The sequence below is a fragment of the Arctopsyche grandis genome, chromosome 6 (genome assembly GCF_051622035.1).
Source record: "Arctopsyche grandis isolate Sample6627 chromosome 6, ASM5162203v2, whole genome shotgun sequence".
NCBI classification, from domain to species: domain Eukaryota; kingdom Metazoa; phylum Arthropoda; class Insecta; order Trichoptera; family Hydropsychidae; genus Arctopsyche; species Arctopsyche grandis.
The window spans coordinates 15,982,444-16,003,028 of record NC_135360.1 but is presented as its reverse complement, the minus strand read 5'-3'; the positions used below and the strand labels follow the sequence as shown (position 1 = coordinate 16,003,028).

The 20,585-nt window shown below is 34.0% G+C and overlaps 1 protein-coding gene across 6 annotated transcripts in view; it reads left to right on the top strand.

Moving 5' to 3' along the window:
- The window catches only part of Ypel (Yippee-like), a 106,482-nt gene that overhangs the window by 51,400 nt on the left and 34,497 nt on the right, over window positions 1–20,585 (top strand). For 4 of the 6 annotated variants that reach the window (XM_077433565.1, XM_077433563.1, XM_077433566.1 and 1 more), the window contains one exon: window positions 18,090–18,221. In XM_077433565.1, coding sequence (XP_077289691.1) covers window positions 18,146–18,221 — 76 coding nt within the window. In that variant the 5' untranslated portion in view covers window positions 18,090–18,145. Of the gene's footprint in view, window positions 1–8,989; window positions 9,141–18,089; window positions 18,222–20,585 lie in introns of those variants that run through there. The other 2 variants (XM_077433564.1, XM_077433568.1) reach the window with 2 other exon arrangements.

The window sequence follows — 20,585 nt, the reverse complement described above, 5'->3', positions numbered from 1 at the left end:
ATTCTTTATAATTTTTTATTCGTACATTTTTGGATTTGTTTGACAGATTTCTTTTTTCATTATTTTCCAGTGCTCTTAGCATCGTAAGTGTCAAACTTAGCGAATTTTTAGTTCTTAGCGAGTTCTTAGAAACTTAGCGAGTCCTCGCTTGAACGTTTGGGACTCTCATTTTAAATGAAATTAATTCATATTTTATACAATTCGGCATCTAGTTAACTGTTCTGTATTTGAAATATGCTGCACGTATTGAATTTTGGAGATAAAAATTTGTCTCGAGCAGTAAAATGATATTCCAAATAGCTTTTATAACGGTAGAAATGCGCCTCGTTTTGTTTTTCGACGTCAATTTTAAGTCTTCGTTTTGTTCAATATTCAAAGAAAAATTCGAAATGCTTATTAAAATTATTTTTCTTTTGTAAACGGTGTACAATGTTTTAGATTATCGAACATTTTCTTTGATGTACCACCCTTGTTTTATTTTATATGTTATATTTTATTTACATACGTACTTTGAAAATATTAAATTGCGTCTATGTAAATAGTTATAATAATTCGGCAGTATCATATTTCTGAAATGAAAAAGCTTTATTATATGTATGTATTTGGCGCTTGAAGCGATGGTTTTAGATGATATTATGTGTAGGTATACCAAATTTTGTTCAGTTTTCATTTGTATATTCATTATGTACACATATGAATAAACGGCTCACATTTATTCATTTTTATTTTATTAATCAAAAAATCTTAGTTTTTTTCAAGGCCATTCAAATTTTTATGTTATTTGTGAAAATATGTACGTATGTATGGGTATATAAAATGAAATAATTTAATTCGCGTGTTTCGCGTTCGATGTTTTTCACGAGTGGAGGTCGAATTTGTAGCGACTCTTATCACAACACAATTTCGGGAAAGTTACAAATTTATTTTTTATATCTAAAAGTTATAATTAAATTGTAACGAGTACTGGAAAAATCGACAGGTAGACATTCGTCAGTATGTATGTTTTTATATTAACGTCGTTTGCAGCTTCATAAAAAATTGGAAACAGATTGGATTTATGGGAAGTTGCATGTCGGTTCTTCTTTGAATAAATATTATAAATGCATGTATAATATATACATACATATGTACACTCTGCAGGTTTTCAGTCTAGACTTTTCTGTTTTATGAACCGTTTTGTGCAACAAACAGTACGTGTTCCGGACCTGAAATCGACCAGGAAACCGTCCAGACTGGTAGTATTTTAAAATCGTTACTGTCTAGAATCCAGTATAAGACGTTTCTTTAAATTTGTTTCTATACATATTATGTACGTATTCCATTACAATTACGTGCCATTCATATGTACCTTATTTTGTAGTGTTGTGCAACGCATCCGGGATATGTTAACTTTTTTATATATGTATGTATGTAGATAAGTATGTATAAGTTGTATATTAGATTATTAAACTTGGCCTAAATTTCATTGAATGTGATTTATGCATAGTCAGTTTGGAATGTTAAGTGCACTTTTAAGAGGATTTTCTTTTCCTCCATTGAGATCACGCGACGATTGAGCATTTAAAGAAAGAAGTACGAGTATGAGAATGCTGTCATCATGTCAACAAAAGGAGTAAGCCGTGTGTGAAGAACCAGATTTTACTTTCCGTTATAAATTGTGACAAATAAAATGAAATTTCAGTGTGAAACCCAAAACACACATATGTTAATATTTATGAAATTTTGGCTTATCATCCCTCTTCTAAGAAAATTGCCCATTTTCCTGCTCTGTTGGGTATACATAAATGTCATTTCACTTGTACGTTTTTTTTTCGAACGTTTGCTTGCGAAAATCGTTACTATTCTTATCTTAAGTTCACATTGAAAAAATTAACACAATTGAATGCTATTTCCTATTTGATCATTTTTTTAATACGTCTCATGAATCTGCCACGTTTTCCGCAAAATTACGTTGCATTGTTTTTCACGTACATATGTATACGATCGTATTACGGACATGTTCCACTTTTCTTGTACTTTTCACATATTTTTTCACACCTGAGAGTGATTATCAGAAGTTCTATTTGTAGCTCTCAAATGTGTTTGTAACATTTGTATTTTAAATTATAATATGTAATATTGTATTGGAACATTCTTGTAAAACATTTGTCTTTTAATTTTTTTATTAATTAATTATATTAATTTATACGTAAATTTTGGAATTAGAAAACACAAATAAAGTATTTTATTATATTTATATTGAATTATTAGCGAAGTGAAATATATAAGAGGCTTTTATAAATATTAATATTCTTAGTTTCGAATTAAATATTGTTTTCCATATTTTTTTCGCCAAAGAAAGCATTAACTTTCCATGACCCTTGTGTTCCTTACTAAAAAAGGGATGCCTGCGAGTAATAAAAACTGCTATCAAGGTTGAGAGCATCTGCAGCACGTACATAAACGTACACAATGGGGAAGAAAAACATCTCCATTCAAAGCATTCACCGCGTTTCATATGTAACACCTACGCGAAGATACACGTGCGTATGGAAATTTCACGTTAGTGAACTGTTGTTATACCTGTATAATATCTACTTTTGTATATAAATATACGTACAGTAACCATGCCAATTTTTCAAAAGTCTTTACATCCAGCAGCACACGTCTTCAACACCGGAGGGGGGATTCAGGGCAGAAATATGACGCCCATTTCGCATATATGAACAATTTTTATTCCGCCTGTTCAGTCCATGTACTTTACATCCAAACGCACCGTGATCAAGCATCCGCAGCGCAATTTAGTGCATTGGGCAATCGCGTGTCACGGTGATTTATTGATCGCTCGTTGTTGCTCTATTATGAAATGATAATATTGACTGTAGGTAGCGGTTGCTCCAGACCAGAACGCTCGTTCTAGGACCATCTGCTCGGTTGCAGCATCTTTTATTGCCGGTCTGCTCCGTTTCGATCCGGCAAGCGTTCGGGCTATTTAAATCGTTTTGATTAAACTTTCGTCGCCTCCATAGTTTCGGGTTACCGTCATATTAGGTCGTCCTCGAAAACTTTTTATCATACTGGCTTGTTTTCGATTCGTTGCAGTGTTTCGGAAGAGTTTGTGAATTTATAAACGTTGAGACCTGTTTCGTAAAAAGCAACTCGGGTCACAAACTATAACATTGTGACATCGAACTAATGCAATCAATAAACAAGACATTATATAAACAACCTTGACACGCTAAAATTACCTATAATCTGTGTCAAACTGAACATCATACATACATAGATGATTTGTGTTAATTGTTATATATATTTTCGCATAACATTTGGGTGCTTGTGTATGAAATGTTAGTCAATTTTTTTTTTAAATTTCATTCGAAAAGCAATTCATCCACCTTTATGTTTATGTAGCGTCTGTGTTGGTGTAATTAATGACTGGATTTTTGCATTTGGAAAGCATGCAATTATCCCTTGAAGTAAATTACATTTTTCTACTTTCATTATATTTGTACATATATTAAAATATATAACTAAACATGAATATATATTATATTATTTTATGCTTGGGTATAATTCCATTGAACTTCGGAGAAACTTGTCATTAATTCGTTTTGTTCTCCAGCTTAAATGTGGTAATACGTCATGCACATCGTTGCTGGAAAAGTTGAGACTTTATGCACCTAATAATTATGTGTAAGGTAGCGGTGACCGTTACTGCAAGGAAAGTGACTTGATGGAAAGTCGAAGGATGGAAAAAATTAAAATCGATTTGTCGACTCGTCATTAGCGTAGGTCGGGGTTAGAGATTTGAAAGATCTTTACCATGTGCCAGGGTTGGATTATGATGAAAGAGATAGATAATCTCGACCTACGTTAGCGACGAGTCGACAAATCTATTTAAATTTTCTTTCGACTTACTATCAAGTCAATTTCCTTGCAGTGACCCAGACCCGCGAGGTAGACATCGTCATTTGATGGTTGCACCTCCTGCCCGCACAGTTCATTATCGGATGGCTCCTATTCCAAAAGCTATACGTCTTCTTAGTGAAATTGTTGCTGCTGTGCTTGATTGTGATGTTTTTCACATCAGTGAGTGTAGATTTTTAGCCTATTTGACTAATATACGCTCCGTTTTACCAACTTGCAATATCTCGAAACTCATTTTCTCAACTTTTCGTCTGCTTAAAACTGGAGTTTGTATGTTGTCCAATGGTCCAAATTAAAACTTAAATATAATAAATAAATATTGTGATCATTCATCTTTACAATGTAAAAAAAAGTTCTTGCTATATATTTCTAATATTTAATGTTTATCTCGTGAAATATGTAGGAATTTAACTATGTAAAACATTTTTGTATATGTGCTTTTTATATATGTACATATATACAAACTCGTCTTGAAATATTGCAAGTTGGTGGAACGAAGTAGACCAATTTGTCTGGTAGCCTGCGCTCATTACTATTTTTATAATTATATAATTTACTTCTATTATTGTTTGAATTTTTGCTACTATTGTTTTTTGATGTATTTAAATTTTTTCTTAGTTATATTTTCAACCATTGTGGTGCATTAGGAATTCCTGTAATGCCACAATGATTCAACGTTTAAATAAATAAATTATAAATAATTTTAGTGTGAAATATATGAGAAAATTCAAGAAAAAAATTTCAATAATAATAAACAAGTTCTTTTAAAATACATAAAAAAGTAATGATACAGTCCATGTTTTAAAAGTAATTTCGAATTATCTTTACGCTGTTATAACATCTTCTTCATTTTACAATCTTTAGTAATTAGCTCTAATTACCTACATGTACTTACATACCATTTCTCGATACTTTAGTCACACATCTTGAATTGAGTTGAGTAAGGGTATTTCGCGTAAGTACGCAATTTGACATTTATGTTTTTAGTGTGTGTTTTTTTTATAGAATGTGTATTGCGTTTAATTTTTGTTGAGTGTTACGTAATGTACACGATATTAGCTATCACGCCTTTATCAACATGACCGTTGGCCTCCAATGTTTACAAATATTCGCTGCATGGTCCATATTTAAATTACTAATTCAACTCGAGGATCACATGGTGGACATCTCGCGTTTTCCACCGTGTTACGAAATCCGTGTGTTACTATTTTCGATCTGTAAACTGGAGCGAAACGTTCAAACATGCGCAGTACAAAGTTGTGTTTAGAATATTCTAATCATATACTGAAATTATAATAGCTTACCTTGCATTCAAGTGTTGGTAATTTTATCTTTAATTTGGATCATTGTTTTTTGGTTTCCCTAGTTAGATTTTGATAATTATAATATTTAGTTGGTGTTTTTTCATCTCAAAATTCATTTTTTGTTTCACTTCAGCTAACACTTTCAATAATTATAACCCGCCTTTTCAGCAATTAATTGGGAAGTCAAATTTACTGCCGCTAATTGGGCAAGTCGAAAATATGCCAAGACACATGACAATCATTTATTCATTTTTGTATTAGATTCGTTTATACTAGTACAGCTCAAGCTGGAAATAGCACGTAAAAAGCAGTACGAAAAATATTCTTTAGTACATTCTATATGGACACATTCATGTGTTCCGTAACGTGTATGTGGCTATTCGAAACATCAGCAACCGACACGATATATTTATACTTTACAGCAGTCACAGAAACGTATCAAGTAGAACTGGTTTCCTTTAGCCATTGTGGAAATATTCACGCATGATGTGTGGTGAGTGCATCCGTACTAACGAAAGTGTTTTCCATGTGGATATGAATATTTTAGAAAACGTTATTATATTGTGACAATATTGCACCGTATCTTCCCGCTTTTTAATGTGTATATATATAAACTGATTTTGCCTTGCACTCGTCCAAAACAAGTATGCGGCGAAAACGAGCGGTGCTGTATAGTATGAATAGAACTAGTTTTTTCCGTACTGTGTTGTCAGAGCTGTGTTGACTGTGACTGTTGACTGTGTTGACGTGCATTGCTGAATTATATGAACGGACCTTTATACATACCAAAAATTGCACGTGACAAATGCTATTATTTACTTTTTCGTCTCGTGTAAAGATTTTCGCCCAAATATGAAAAACTTTCTACGACGTTGTATTATAATTTGAATGTTTTGAATACGGTATGGCAATCAAGTTGTTGTCATTTTATTTTAAAGCCAATAGACTTATTTCGGAAACATTTACCAGATTGTATGTTTGTTTACTGCGTGAAATGAACGATTTTGAACTTCTACCGTATCGATTTATCTCAAATCGTTGCGAATGTTTTAAAATGCAATGGTTTTCCGATTGTATGAAAATATGCGTTCCTTCGCTATTTTTCACCTCGAATTTTCGTCGTCCATAACCAATTGTAGTTATGTGCTTTCATGCTTTGAAGCTCTCATTTTTTTACTATCTATGTAAGCGTATTTTCTTTTTTTTTATTAGATCCAACCCATCTCTCAAGCTCGATGTCGCGTCAAATTCTGACAGTTCACAAACAGCCTATTTTTTTCACCTTCTTTTTCCAATCGACTGACCACGTAAAATAGCGATTTCTTCCCACGCATTTACAATCGATTTATTTTGCTTCGTTTTTGTTAATGTTTTACGTAACTACATGGTATGTAGTTTCTGAGGTCGGAAGTAATTTTATTGTATCTACTCGAATTGAAAAAGTTCGTTTGGATAGTGTCGGTACATTATCATAAATTGAAAATTTGTGAAAAATAGTATTTTTCATGAATTGAAATTTTAGAATAACCAGATGTGAACTTTAAAATTTAATTGAGTAAACTAAAAAAATATTGTTTATTGTTTCAATGAAAATGCGTAGTTTTTCATTCCGCATCTGATTATTCTGTTTTGTTACGCAGCAATCGCTTAAAAATTGTTATTTAATTTCACCTGAATCTTATAATCGACCGCTACAATTTATATTCCACCAGGGGCCCGGTGCACGAAGATTCGTGCATGTAAAATTCAAATTCAATTTATATAAATACACTGCTGGCATAGATCTAGGTGTATATTTCTTCCAGATCGGCCATCCCCTGTTAGAGTTTGTCAATTTATCTAACTTAATTAATGTGACTGAAATTCGCAAATCCGAATATGTTGTTTAATATATGTACCTACATTGTATTATAGAATGTGTTTAGTATTTATATACAAATTTGGCCATAGGTGTCGCTTTGGGGCCATATATAGTGGCACCTATAAAAATACATATTAATGTGCGCGCGCAGAATACGGGAGGAAACGCCTGTTCCTCTTGTTCCTGTTGTATCCTGCTCGCGCAAATTAAGTGAGTATGTACCGTTTACCATGCACCCTTTTTTTTAATCTTTCGACTTAAGATATTTCGATTTTCGATCTTTGCCTTCCGATATTTGCGTTTTCGGGCGTTTCACATTCGGGCCCGTGAGGTAGACCCGTATATATGTATTAAGTATGTGCTAATAACAAATTAATTAAAATAACAAATTGACAAATGAACTAATTTGGTCTTCAAGTATTCTCAACAACTAGCATTTTCCATTCTCTTTTTCCTATATATGTATGCGTATATAAATGCGAATTATAGCAAGGTTTTAATGACAAGACAGCCCAAAGGACCACTTCACGCTGATTGGTTGTGCGCCTCGTTTGCGTGTATTTATTTTATTAAATATATCTAGGCACAAAGTATACTCCTGGCATTCTAAAATAAGTTTTTTTGAAATCTCCATCCTAGTCGACGCGTCCGCCACATATTCACAACTATACTTACATCGCGTTCGTTTTTATATATGTTACTAGTGTTGTAACCGATGAAATATCATCGCATGGATGTAGGCATATTAAGTTATTAAATTAAAAATAAAGTGTCAGTTTGATCCGCACGTGGTCGAATTTTTTTTCAAATACCTTTTAAAATATATTTAATTTAATATTTATACTTAATTGTTTAACACTAAGACCCGCTTACGCCTTTTGGCGTGATTTTTAAGCAAATTTCTTGAAAACTATGCGGCCCCTAGGCTAGGTTTAATGCAAAAATGAGCGGGTCTCAAATTGTTTATATGAAAAAAAGATAAAACTTAACTACCTTCCTATGTTGAGCCAGGGCTGACGAGAGGGGGGGGGGGGGAGCTGGGATAATGTTCCATGGTCCGGACTACTCGAGGAGCCGGCCCTGTGTCTGAAATCGTACCTGCTATATCATACTTTCTTATTGAACTATATAAATAACAACCAACATGTATTTATAAAATAGGTATTTTCTATTACTTCTGATATATGTACATATGTATATATGTAGGCCATTGTGGCGCATTAGGTTCTTCCTGTAATGCCACAATGGTCCAAAACTATTAATAAATAAAGATATATATGTGTATATATACATATGTATATAATATGTCTGTGTATATACATATGTTTATATATATATTTTTTTATTTTTTCTTTTATAAGACATTCCCTTCTTTGTTGTTTTTTTATAATTTGTAATTATTATTATTATTAGTTGTTTTTGTATATATATATGTTTTGTTTTTGTTATGTCTAATTTCTTTAGTTATTATTTTGTTTATTTTCTTTTCTGTTATATTTTTGACCATTGTGGCGCATTAGGAATTCCTGTAATGCTACAATGGTCCAAACTTTAAATAAATAAATATTTAATGTTATTACTCAAAATGCACTGAATCGGAACTTAGGATGACAGCACTGGATCAGACCCATCGCTATCGCGACGGCTTGAAACATTTTGACTTTGGCACGGGAATTCGGTCGGGCAACTTTATCAGCGCACCGAGACCGATCGTCTCCGTGCAAACGCGGTAAGGTGAATGGCTTCGCGGTCCTACCAGCACCGAGAGTGCGCTGCTCGTGTCAAAATACGGGAAGGGGGGTCAGGGGACTAGTGTCGGTGAGGGGGTGGGTGTGGGAGGGAGGGGTTTGGGCATGTTGTGTCGGCGGTCAGCTGTTCCGGTGGCCGCCGTCAACAAAGACCCACGGAACGGAGAGCTCACTGCGCCTTCGGCGGTCGACGCGAGTGGACGTGTTAACACGCGACAGACGTGTTAGGCAAACGTGCAGCGTGTTCCCGCAGCGGTGGTACACACTTCGAACACACCGGCCCTTCGAGTGCGGATGCTGCGCCTGTGCTTGCCTCTCCAGGTACTTGGGTTCATATCAATGTACCACTTATTGCCCACACCCCCTGACTACAGATGAGAATTTCCTCCGCGCCGTCAGATGTGTCAAATGCGTTGTTTAGTGTGTGCATGCATGGCTTTTCGTTTCCGCGCGCGACGTGTGTTGTCAATGTTGTGTTGCTTGCTACCTCTATGTATTCCACGGTTCGTAATATGTTTGTATGTAATGTAACGCAACGCGTCGATATATATATATATGTAGTCGTGTGCCGTGCAAAATAATCACCTGTCAAATTTGACCTTTTGTCGGCGGGCTAGAAAAAGTTTAGAGCGTGTCGTGATTTGGGGTGCTTTATTCGCCGTTTTGTGCTATGGATTAAAATGCAACTGTTTTATTATTTTATTTTGAGGCGGATTGCTTGGAATTGAGAAGTTTTTTCCACTTAAAAAAGTCAAAAAATTTGTGACCACACGATTTTTCCACACTGCTTATTGAATGTATCGAGTTGAAAATTTATATCTGTTTTCTTTATGTACTAACTTAAGAATCGATAAGGTTTTGGCTAAAATTCGTAAAAATAAAATAAAAAGTAGGATATTTTCTTCTCTGAATAGTCAAAAATATGGTGACCACACGATTTTTTCCACACTGTATCGAGTTGAAAATGTATATTTGTATTCTTTGTGTACTAACTTTGAGTCGATAAGGTTTTGGCTATGATTCGTAAAAATAAAAAAAAAATCAAAAATATGGTGACCACACGATTTTTTCAACACTACTGAGTGTATCGAGTTAAAAATGTATTTTTTTATTATTTACGTACTAACTTAGAGTTGAGGTTTTGGCTAAAATTCATTATTTATTATTAAATATTTCATTATTTTATTTATGACCTTCGAAACTATTTCTATCTTCTTGATATTTTATGTTTATAATATTTATAGTGTTGTTAAGTATTAAAACAAAAAGAATTTGAACAAAATCCAACAGCCGGAACTTTTGTCTTGTGTAAATTTGTATCGAAAATGCTCTCATAGGTATGTATGTATGTGTGTTTCATTATCGAATTTTGTTTTTACTTTATCTATGTACCGTTGTAACAATAGATGAAGTTTTGTGATCATGCGAAAATTCGAACTCGAGATTTTTTATATATTATGTCGTTGATGGTCACATCTGTATGTTTTGTAAGAATTAAAAACGTAAATATTAAATAAAAATTGTTTTTAAATTAAGTCAATATTGATTGTATATGCACATAGTAGATATCGAATTTGTTTTGGCGTTGTATGCAAGACTTTTGAGCAATAGATTATTTTGTAACGCTGTCTATAGATAGCGAAAAAATTCATACTCCTAACCATAGCTGTAAGTTTTTTAAATTTAATACGTATATAAATAATTATAGTTACTTGTCGGTTATACACACACTAACACATACAAATATACGGTAGTTAAATGAATGTCCTCTAGGTGTCGCGAACAGTTTTAGTAAAGTGACTGTACCCAACATTGAACTATACAATATCGATCAAAATCGAATAGGTATTTCCCAAATAATTGTATTATGCATACCTTTATATTATATGTCTATGAATTTTACATACGTATGTTCTGTTGGAGGCTAGTATTGTCTTATTTATTATAGAGGAAATCTCTTCTGATGGGTCTTGGTTTCGTATTATATACCGCTACCATATAAACTCTGCAAAATAACTTTGTTTTATCATAATTATACTGTCACTTTACTTAGACTGCTTGCGACATTTAGAGGTCGTTCATGTAACTGTTGTGTATTTGTTTGTATTAGTGTAAGTGTCAATAATTGATGCTCGAATGCGCCCGTATAACCAGCAAATATTATACTTAAATATTTTTATTTGGATTATATAAGTCAAAATATATAACAATTTATATGATAGCTAATGAAGCGTGTTCCATTCCCATTAAATTCAAATACTGGTCGCAAGTTTGGTTTTGATTAGTCTTTAAATTCCATTTTTACGTGTTGCTAATTTTCTGGCAACCAGCAACTGAACGCACGTTAAAAATGTTTTATAATTTATTTTATTTGTAATACAAGACTATGTTCACATGTCACTGTGTGAATTTGTCGCTGTGTTCAATTGTCGTGCCTTAAATAGTCGTGTGTTTTCTTGTCATGGGACCTAAATTTCTATAATTTTAATCACACGATTTGTGATTTTTCAAGAAATAAAAGTTTATAATTTTAAAATGATCAAAATTTCTTAGATAGTCATTTCGAAATACCATCTTAGTTATGATCATTTTATAAATTCAAAACCCGGAAATATGTAATTATCATACAACCAAATTTACTATGCTAAATCCTATATTATATACGGCGCACTGAGCTCGTACATTCATAGACATTTATTTGCTGAATAGAATAAGTTCGCCTGTTTGTTTATGCCTTTAGTAACTTTATGATAGTTGTCTATTTCCAGAACCTTTCCTTATTATGAGTGATATGGTATACATTGTCGTAAATGAGCAACGTGTGAATTTTACAGTTTAGCTATTGACGATCTAATTGCATGTCTTAATAATTAGTTCCTTTAACGTATGTGCATATATAAATATGTCGTATAAAACGAGAATTATGCATGAAAATTTATTCACGAATTTGCATGCATACTTTATTGTTTCGCTCATTTCGCGTTCGATAATGGCAGTGTCTTGAATTGATAGCAATACGTCGACTATTGTAGATCGCTATTCGAATTGCATAATACATGGTGAGTTGCATCATTTATACGACCGTATAAGATGCAACGTGTAAACGTTCTGTCTCTAAATAAATCGTGCAAAAAAAAATAGAGTTGTCGATTGACGGGTTCGGTGAACTGCGACCGTTCGAAGCTCCATTTATATGTATGTATTGTTAAATCGGTTAACCGGATGGAAATTCACCTGTCGTAATATTGCATCAATTTGTATCCGTATAAAGTCCGTATAAGACTTGTTGTGGATTAAATGTTTTTTTTAAACATCGTCTGTTTTTTACTTGGTTTTATTGTGTGGAATTAACGTAGACGTCGGTTTGTCTGCTTCGTTTGTTTACAATATAAACAGAATGTGTGTACTCGAATCAATAAAAATCACTTTTACATTTTGCTTATCTGTAATTTGAAAAGTATGTACATACATACATATGTATATGCATAGGTACATATATGAATTGTAAACATTTGCTATTATTAATATAAGTACATTGTTGATATAAGGATTTATGTATATAGAGCTCTGCTCAAATATTTCATTTATATTTTTACTTTATTTTTTGTGCTTAGTTTCAAAATTTTGCATTAGCCTACAGGTAAACGTTTACCGTTTTTTGTGCGGAATCCAGGTATATCCATTTTCATTCGGAAGTTTTATCTAATCAATAACTTAATCTCTGCTCACTCGAAGTGCATTCGATGCACGTTTTTGGAACGGGATGGCCTGAATAATTCTGTAGAAATTGAAAACGTCCGTCCATTGCAAGTCGTGCTCGTTTCTTTTCGTGTGAAGTATATGTAATATGCGATTACCAATTGATATGTAATACGTCAATTATCGCCACTTTATTTTGGCGTTTGTTTTTTTTCCTCTCACTCGTGTTACGGATCATCAGAATATCGTCTCAAGTTCATTGCTCTTCACGGTACATACACCTCGTTCTCAGCCCACGGGTCATCCCGGTACCGATCGTTCATTATATGAAATTAATCATTGGTGGGCAACATTTCCCGTTTTATTATACATATGTAGATTTGTTCAGTGCTAAAACTTGTGACTGATTTGATTTTTCCCGCTGATTAATTTACCTCGTGAATTGAAACGATTTTTATGCGTGTGTGAATTATTTACCGTGTAATTAATGCTGAATAGTGATTTAGATTCGGCTTACCATACCGGTGAGTGCTTGTCTTTGATGTCGATTTGTTTTTTTATTCGTATAACATGTTTTATTTTGTTGAAATGTTATAGGTTTGTATGTTTGTGAAATCAGCAAAAAATTGGACGTGACCTGTTATTTTAGTGATTTATAGGATTACTTAAAATCACTTTGTTTTCCAAAAATGTATCTATGCATGTACATATGTATTTGTTATTAGTTCAGTTTAATAGATTGTGTTGTAAACAAAGGATTTCTTTTTATTTACATACATTCTTGTTATCAGAAAATAGTTGAAAATTTTTCCGCATGTATTTCTCTCAATATTATGCGTAATACTTTTTTTTAGCTATTTTGAAGAGGAATTCAATTAAACATTTCTATTGTGTTTAACGATTTTATTTCAGAATTTTTTTGTCTCACGTACTTATGAAAACGTTGTGGAAAAACTATAGGAAAAAGAAATATATGTATGTAATGTGAATGAAGTGCGAGTCAAGGTCTTTGTTTCTTTTGTAAGAACGCATATATACATAAAATTATCAATGTTTTTGTTAGCTTTTTCACAAAGCGAAATACAAATTAGTTTTGAAGATTGGCGATTTCAGCGTATCTTATCTTTAAATATTGCTTTGTGATTGTATCAAGGGATTTAATATTATTAAATGTGACCCGGGTTTGCATTTTATTTCTTTATTCGTTTTTTCATCATAATATTAATAGCAACAGTTACATTTATAAGTTATATTATAACACACATAAAATTAATCGTACACGTGAATAGGAACCTAGTTTAGCTTAAGAGTCTAGAAAAATATATCAATCGTACGGAAAATGAAGGTCGGTGAAATCGGTAAAATGTAGTTGAAGACCCGGACGAAACATTATTTCAAATCGTATCCGGAAAAAATCAATTACGTATTGAAAATATGAAGAGAAAACTTGGGAAAGTCAACTGTTGTAAAATTTGTGTTTTTCAATCAAAGTTCAAAGTTTTATAGAAATACAGTACGTGCAGAGTAAACGGTTTTAATTGATGAACTATCATTTTTAGTTCGCTTTCATCGACACACACTTCATCATTGAAGTAGGTCAGTATTGTTTTCAATATTGCAATATGACCATTTGTAACACTATGTATGTATAGTTTCCCAAATACAGTAATTATTAGTCTTATTACGCAGTAATATTAATATTTGCATCTTCACCGTGAAAATTTCAGGTTTGGGTAATAAACCTTGCGTGCGCACCGAAAAGATCGCATAAATTGAATGAAATGTTTATAGAAAAAAAATTGAAACAGATTTATCTGGCATTTTGTGATAAGCGTTTCTGCAAAATTAATAATAATAATTAGAAATTTCACACATTTGAAATATTGCTCGCAGTTTTTCCTTTATAATTTATAAATTATTTATAGACATCGCTTGCTGTACGAGTATGTTGCAGTGGCGGCTCGTCCTAATGGGCTGCCGGGCTGCAGCCCCTCCTATAAAATTCTAAAATATATGTTTAATAATACATTTAATATTTTATTTATTAATGATATTTTTTTATTAGTTGGATGGACGAACTATTGGGGCCTTCGACAGAGTTAATATTACTTACAATATCACCCATATCCAAAAGGGTGATATTTTAAGTAATGTTGACCGTTTCGAAGACCCCACTAACTTGTATGGTGACAGATGAATTAAAATGTTGCTGTACTGGCTGTAAAGTTTTACAGCGCCGCCCTGAATACCACGCAGCCCGGAGTTTCTGAACGAGAAAGATAAAGAGCTATTTGCAACTGCAGATAGCTCTTTCTCTTTCACTCACTCTGCCGTTTTGGGCTGGATAGTCGGCAGCCTTCGCCTGTTAAACAACATTCATCTGTCAGTTTGTGTAAGATTTCGCGCGCTTGATCTTACATTTGATTAGTTGAATCGCACGGTCACAGCTTTATTCGTTTTCGTTACTCTTAATTGGTTGTGTACGAGCCCTCATCTAGTTTTTTTAGTTATTTTTAAAAGTGCTAGTTTTTTTTTCAATAATACTTAAATTCACATGTAAGTGGTCGTACGCCAAAAATTGTGCTTATTTTGTCCTGTTATGACATGATAGAACAATTATGGTGACATTTTTTAGACATCTTTTCAGTGCAGCCCCGCCACTAAAAATTATCACGAGCCGCCACTGGTATGTTGTAAGGCATGGTTAATATTACAAGCATAATATTACAACAAAGTATTTGATGTTGTTCAATCGGTTCATTGAATATTATCGTCAATTGAAGATGCGAATCGATAAATACAATTTGCATACATTGTATCCATGGTCACAATATGTACAGGAATTTAATGAAGACTTTTATTTTGTACTTGTACTATATATGCATATAAATGTATGGTTGGATTATTTTATAGACTTGGAGATGGAGATGAAGTGCGAAGGTGCAAGCTGATGAAACCAGAGCTGTGGAATAATAAAAAAACATGACTCTGACTCCAATATTTTCCCGCAATCCGATTCCGACTTCGACTCCGATTTAAATAATGTTAAAAATAAATTCTCATTGGGTTAATTTTTAGATATTTCTGGAATAGTAATAATAATAAAATATGCCACATATCGTTTTGCTTTGTTGTACCAACTTGTAATATCTCGAAACTCGTTTTCTCAATATTTTGTTTGCTTGAACAGGAGTTTGTATATTGTGTACAAACATGTTTTTTGTATATGTGTATGTAATATCTTTAATATACGAGACATATTGTGACCATTCATAGATTTTTAAGCTAAAACACACCTTTGAAATATAAAAAAAAGAGAAAGAGAAAAGATAAAGATGAAAGAAATGATAAAGATGAAAGAGACTTTGTATGTGACTATGTAAGGTTTGGTTGGGAGCATCGAAAACAAATCAAAGTTTCTATGACGATGATATCGATATTGTTGAATATTTTTTTTTCGATTCAAATAAATTTAATAAAAAACAAATGAACGCTTACTATTAGATTAGCCATGTTTAAGCTGTTTATATTACAAATACCGAGCGAAGCCGGGTATAACCACTAGTTTATTATATATGTATGTATGTACATAAATATAGATTCCTTTCCGAAACCACCCGTTGAAAACAACGGGCCGAACACTATTATACTAACAGTTATATCTAGTCTCCGGCGCTGCGCCGGAGACTGGTTATATCTTCTATGTGGGTCTACGTGACGAGACAGAATGTTAAATTACAGAAAACACAAATATCGGAAGGCAAAGATCGAAAATCGAAAGATCTTAAGTCGAAAGATAAAAAAAAGGGTGCATGGTAAACGGTACATACTCACTTAATTTGCGCGAGCAGGATACAGCAGGAACAAGAGGAACATGCTTTTCCTCCCGTATTCTACGCGCGCACATTAATACGGGAGGAAAAGCCTGTTCCTCTTGTTCCTGTTGTATCCTGCTCGCGCAAATTAAGTGAGTATGTACTGTTTACCATGCACCATTTTTTTTTGATCTTTCGATTTTCGATCTTTGCCTTCCGATATTTGCGTTTTCTGTAATTTAACATTCTGTCTCGTCACGGAGACCGCTTCTATGTACATATATACATATATAAAAATAAATGTCTGTCTGTATCGCATAGGCTCCTAAAGAACTCCATCGATTACGATGGAACTTTCAGGATTTGTTGTTGTCCGGGAAGCTTACTGTAAAAAAACAAAATCGTCCAAAAACGGGAATGAGTGGCATTGCAACGCAATAATTTCGAATGTTTTCGCGTCCCAACCTGCGTTGTTAGGGTAAAATAAACAGGCAATTGAATAATTTCAAATGTGTTCGCTGTCTGCATTTTTCCGACAAATGGGAATGGGAACGGGAATTGCATGTGTTATTGTGGAAATGCAATGCATGCCGGCTTCAGCTAGCAGCCTTATATGTATACTAGTGTAGGGCCCGTTGATTTCAACGGGTGGTTTGAAACTCGAATAAAAATAAAGTTAAAGATATGGAGTCGACTGGTTTCGGAAAGACAAAGGCACAAAAAAATAAAAATTATGAAAAATATGAAAATAATGAAAAAAATGAAAAAACTGAAAATAATGAGAAAAAAATGGAAATAATGAAAAAGATGAAAAATTTGAAAAAAAATGAAAAAACTGAAAATAATAAAAATATGAAAAATATGAAGAAAAAAAAATTTGTTCCCCATAATGGTTGATGGTTGATCATAAGAAATCGGAAATCGAAAAAGATTGTCGACGAAAGCCGAAGATACGCGAATGATTGGTTCCCCATACTTCTATAGGATAATCGAATATTAAGTAATTTTAGAGCGTTTTTTCTGTCTAGGCTGTAGTCTAATGGCTAGCGACCTGTTCTGGGCGAGGGGGCCTTAGTTCGATTCCGTGATTTGGAATTATTTTTATTTCTCAAATATCGCTAAAATATAAATTAATTTCAATTAAAAATATATATTTAATTGTTTTATATGAAAAGAAAAAAAAATGGCTCAAAACCTCGCTAAATGAAATTATTAAAATTACGTATTTTTATATGGCGAGAAGGAATATTTCAATTAATGTTTAAAAAGGCGAAATGAAAAATTGGATTTGGCGTGATGTCCGAGACCATTAGCTCAATTAGACCCATATTCAGGCTATTTGGGGTGATCGGTTCGAGTCGCGACAAAGTCGTCTCGTCGAAAAATGAATTAATCGATTTTTATCGATTCGTTCATTATGTTCGGCGAGAGTTAGGACACACACACACACACATATTACCGTCTTTATATATATGATGATGTTCCATATCGTTATATAACGTTTGGCGAAAGAGACCAATAATTTCGAAGATGTGCGAATTTGGAAATCCACGGCTGGTGTGACAACAGCCGTGGATCCGCCCCTGTTCTGGTGTGACAACAGCCGTATTATTAAAAAAAATGATGGCTTTTTCAATAGGCGCCATCCCATAAAGTTCCGTGCGGGAGGGCGGAACCATAATTCCATCGTCAATCCCGACTCATTCAAATGTATACATATGAATTGTAATGATAATAGTATGTTTGATTGTTTCAGGGCGACCGAAGGTGAGGGCGGGGGCGGGGGCGGATGGTGGTGTCGGTGTGCGGCGCATGTGGCAGGCGGGCGGCGCGGCGGCGTGCTGCCTGTACGGCCTGGCGCGTGGCCGGCGCCGGGACGAGCCGCCAGGTACCAACCACCTCACTACCACCCATCCATACTAGTCTATCTAGTACTTTACTTGACTCATTGTCATTGCTCTCACTCGGAAATCTGCTTGCCAAATGTACGTGTGCCTCGACACTCGTCGTCTGCTCGTTTCCGCGATCTGTTTGGCCGTTCTCGCCTTCGGTAAGGTTGGCCAAGTGTTGTGTACTGTGCTGTAGGCTGTTTGCTACTCCTCTTTTGCATTGACACGTTCAACCCGGCGTGTACCACCGGTGGCCACGCGGATAGTGCTATAGCAGGCTATAATTTTACGGTTCCACTTCATTGAACATCCCAACACTAAAATTCCTATAAAGCTCTAAAGATTTAGGGACAACTCATTATATAAAGTGATTTGATGCTGTCACGCGTAATTGGGTGCCGATTAGGGATCCCAATCGAATATTCGAATTATTCGTCTGATTTTTCAGCCATTCGTTATTCGAATATTATTCGTGTATATATTTTTTTATAAACGAAATCAACATGAAAAGAGTGATGACGAAGAAGCCGACGATTATGAAGAAAATTAAATATATTGTTACGTACGCCGCGGATTGAGCGAATTGCACTTAGACCAACGGATATCTGTTATCGGATTAACTAAATGCATGCACTTACTTCCAAAGATTATATCTGGACTCTAAGTGCATTTAGGCTAAACAATGACCGTTATTAGTTATTTCTCAGAATCGGTACGGGGAGACCCAATATCGTGGGAATACATATCCGAATACGTGACTATACAGTAGGTAAACAGATTAGACGTCCTGAGAGATCTACCCCTTATAAGGCGGTACGTAAGCGATCTCAGGTCATTCTGGACTTAGCAGCGACACTGCGTGTATCTCCATAATCATCAATAAATGCTGTGAAACGACTGTTGGCCTTTTACCTGGATCCTCCACCCACCCCTACGCAACAATATAATGGGGATAATTGTGATAAAAATGAAGATAATGAAGAAGATGAAATGTCTACATGTGAAGAAATAGATTTGTATTCATTAAATACGGAAATGTTTGAAACTTTCCGATCGATAATAATCTCTACGAAATTTTAGAAAACATCAGAAAAATAATACGACTATTTATGAAGTCACCGGCGAAATATACATTTTTACAAGAAATCATAATGAATAAAGAAAATAAAAAAATTAGATTATAAATTATTATTGGCTGTAAAAACGAGGTGGAATTCAATTGGCAACTATGATAAGATGATTAATTCAAATTTATGCTTGGTACATATGTAATTACCTTTTTTTTAATTTTCGAATTGCTTTTGATTTACTATTCGATATTCGAATAGTTGAAGTCGACGAATATTTGGGATCCCTAGTGCCGATACGCATGACAGTGCCGCCACACGGGCAAATGTATGAAATCATGCGCCGGGCTGAATGTGTTAATCAGTGGTGTAGTGCTAATTAAAAAAAGTACCAGGGCGGTGTTTAATTTTTACGACCCCCCCCCCTCCGCTTTTTTCGTTACTTTACTATAAAAAAATAAGTATCCTAATATTGGTAGTACAAATATTTATAAAAAAAAATCAAATTCTAATTTACTTGAAAAGTCAATCAACATTGTCGAGGAGTAAGTTATTACGTTTTGCAATATAATAATATATATTTCTGATGATTCGATTTCGGCATCATTCAGTGTGTTTATAATTTTTTCAATGCGTTGTTTTTGAAAAATGTTTGCACTCAAATGGGCATTTGAGTGAGGATACGGTTGTAGTCAGTGAGTCTAAAGCCCGGACCCAGAGCGCGCCGTTCATTGTTTAAATGTTGTAAATGCATTGTTAAAGGTTTGCCTAACCTTTTTTACAAAGCATTTACAACAATTGAACAATGAGCGACGCGCTCTGGGTCCGTACTCTAGTAGTCAAAAAAAGTTAAAACGAGAGTCTGCTCACAATGTTTGGTATACAAAATTTTATATGAAATATAAGCAAAAATATTTTTTAATTGTACTCAATAAACAATCTTTATATCAAAGTACCAGGGCGGCTACCTGGCCCGACTACACCACTGGCATTAATGGATAAGCTAAACGAACGTCTTCTCCAAACTTCACTGCTGGGTAGATCTGCCAGTCAAATTAATTTTAAGTACTTGCATTTAGAATTTTCATCGCCGTATTTCGCGGCGAAAGTTTCTCTAAGTAGGTACTTGTTGTTTTCCAACTTAACGTTTCCGACTTAACTCTCTTCATTTTGATTAATTGCCGAGGGTGAACTGCGCCATGATTAATCGTACTTTTTTTACAATCAGCTTTTTTACTTAATCTATGAACGTATGTAGTAACAATATGTAGATGAAGTTTTGTGATCATGCGAAAA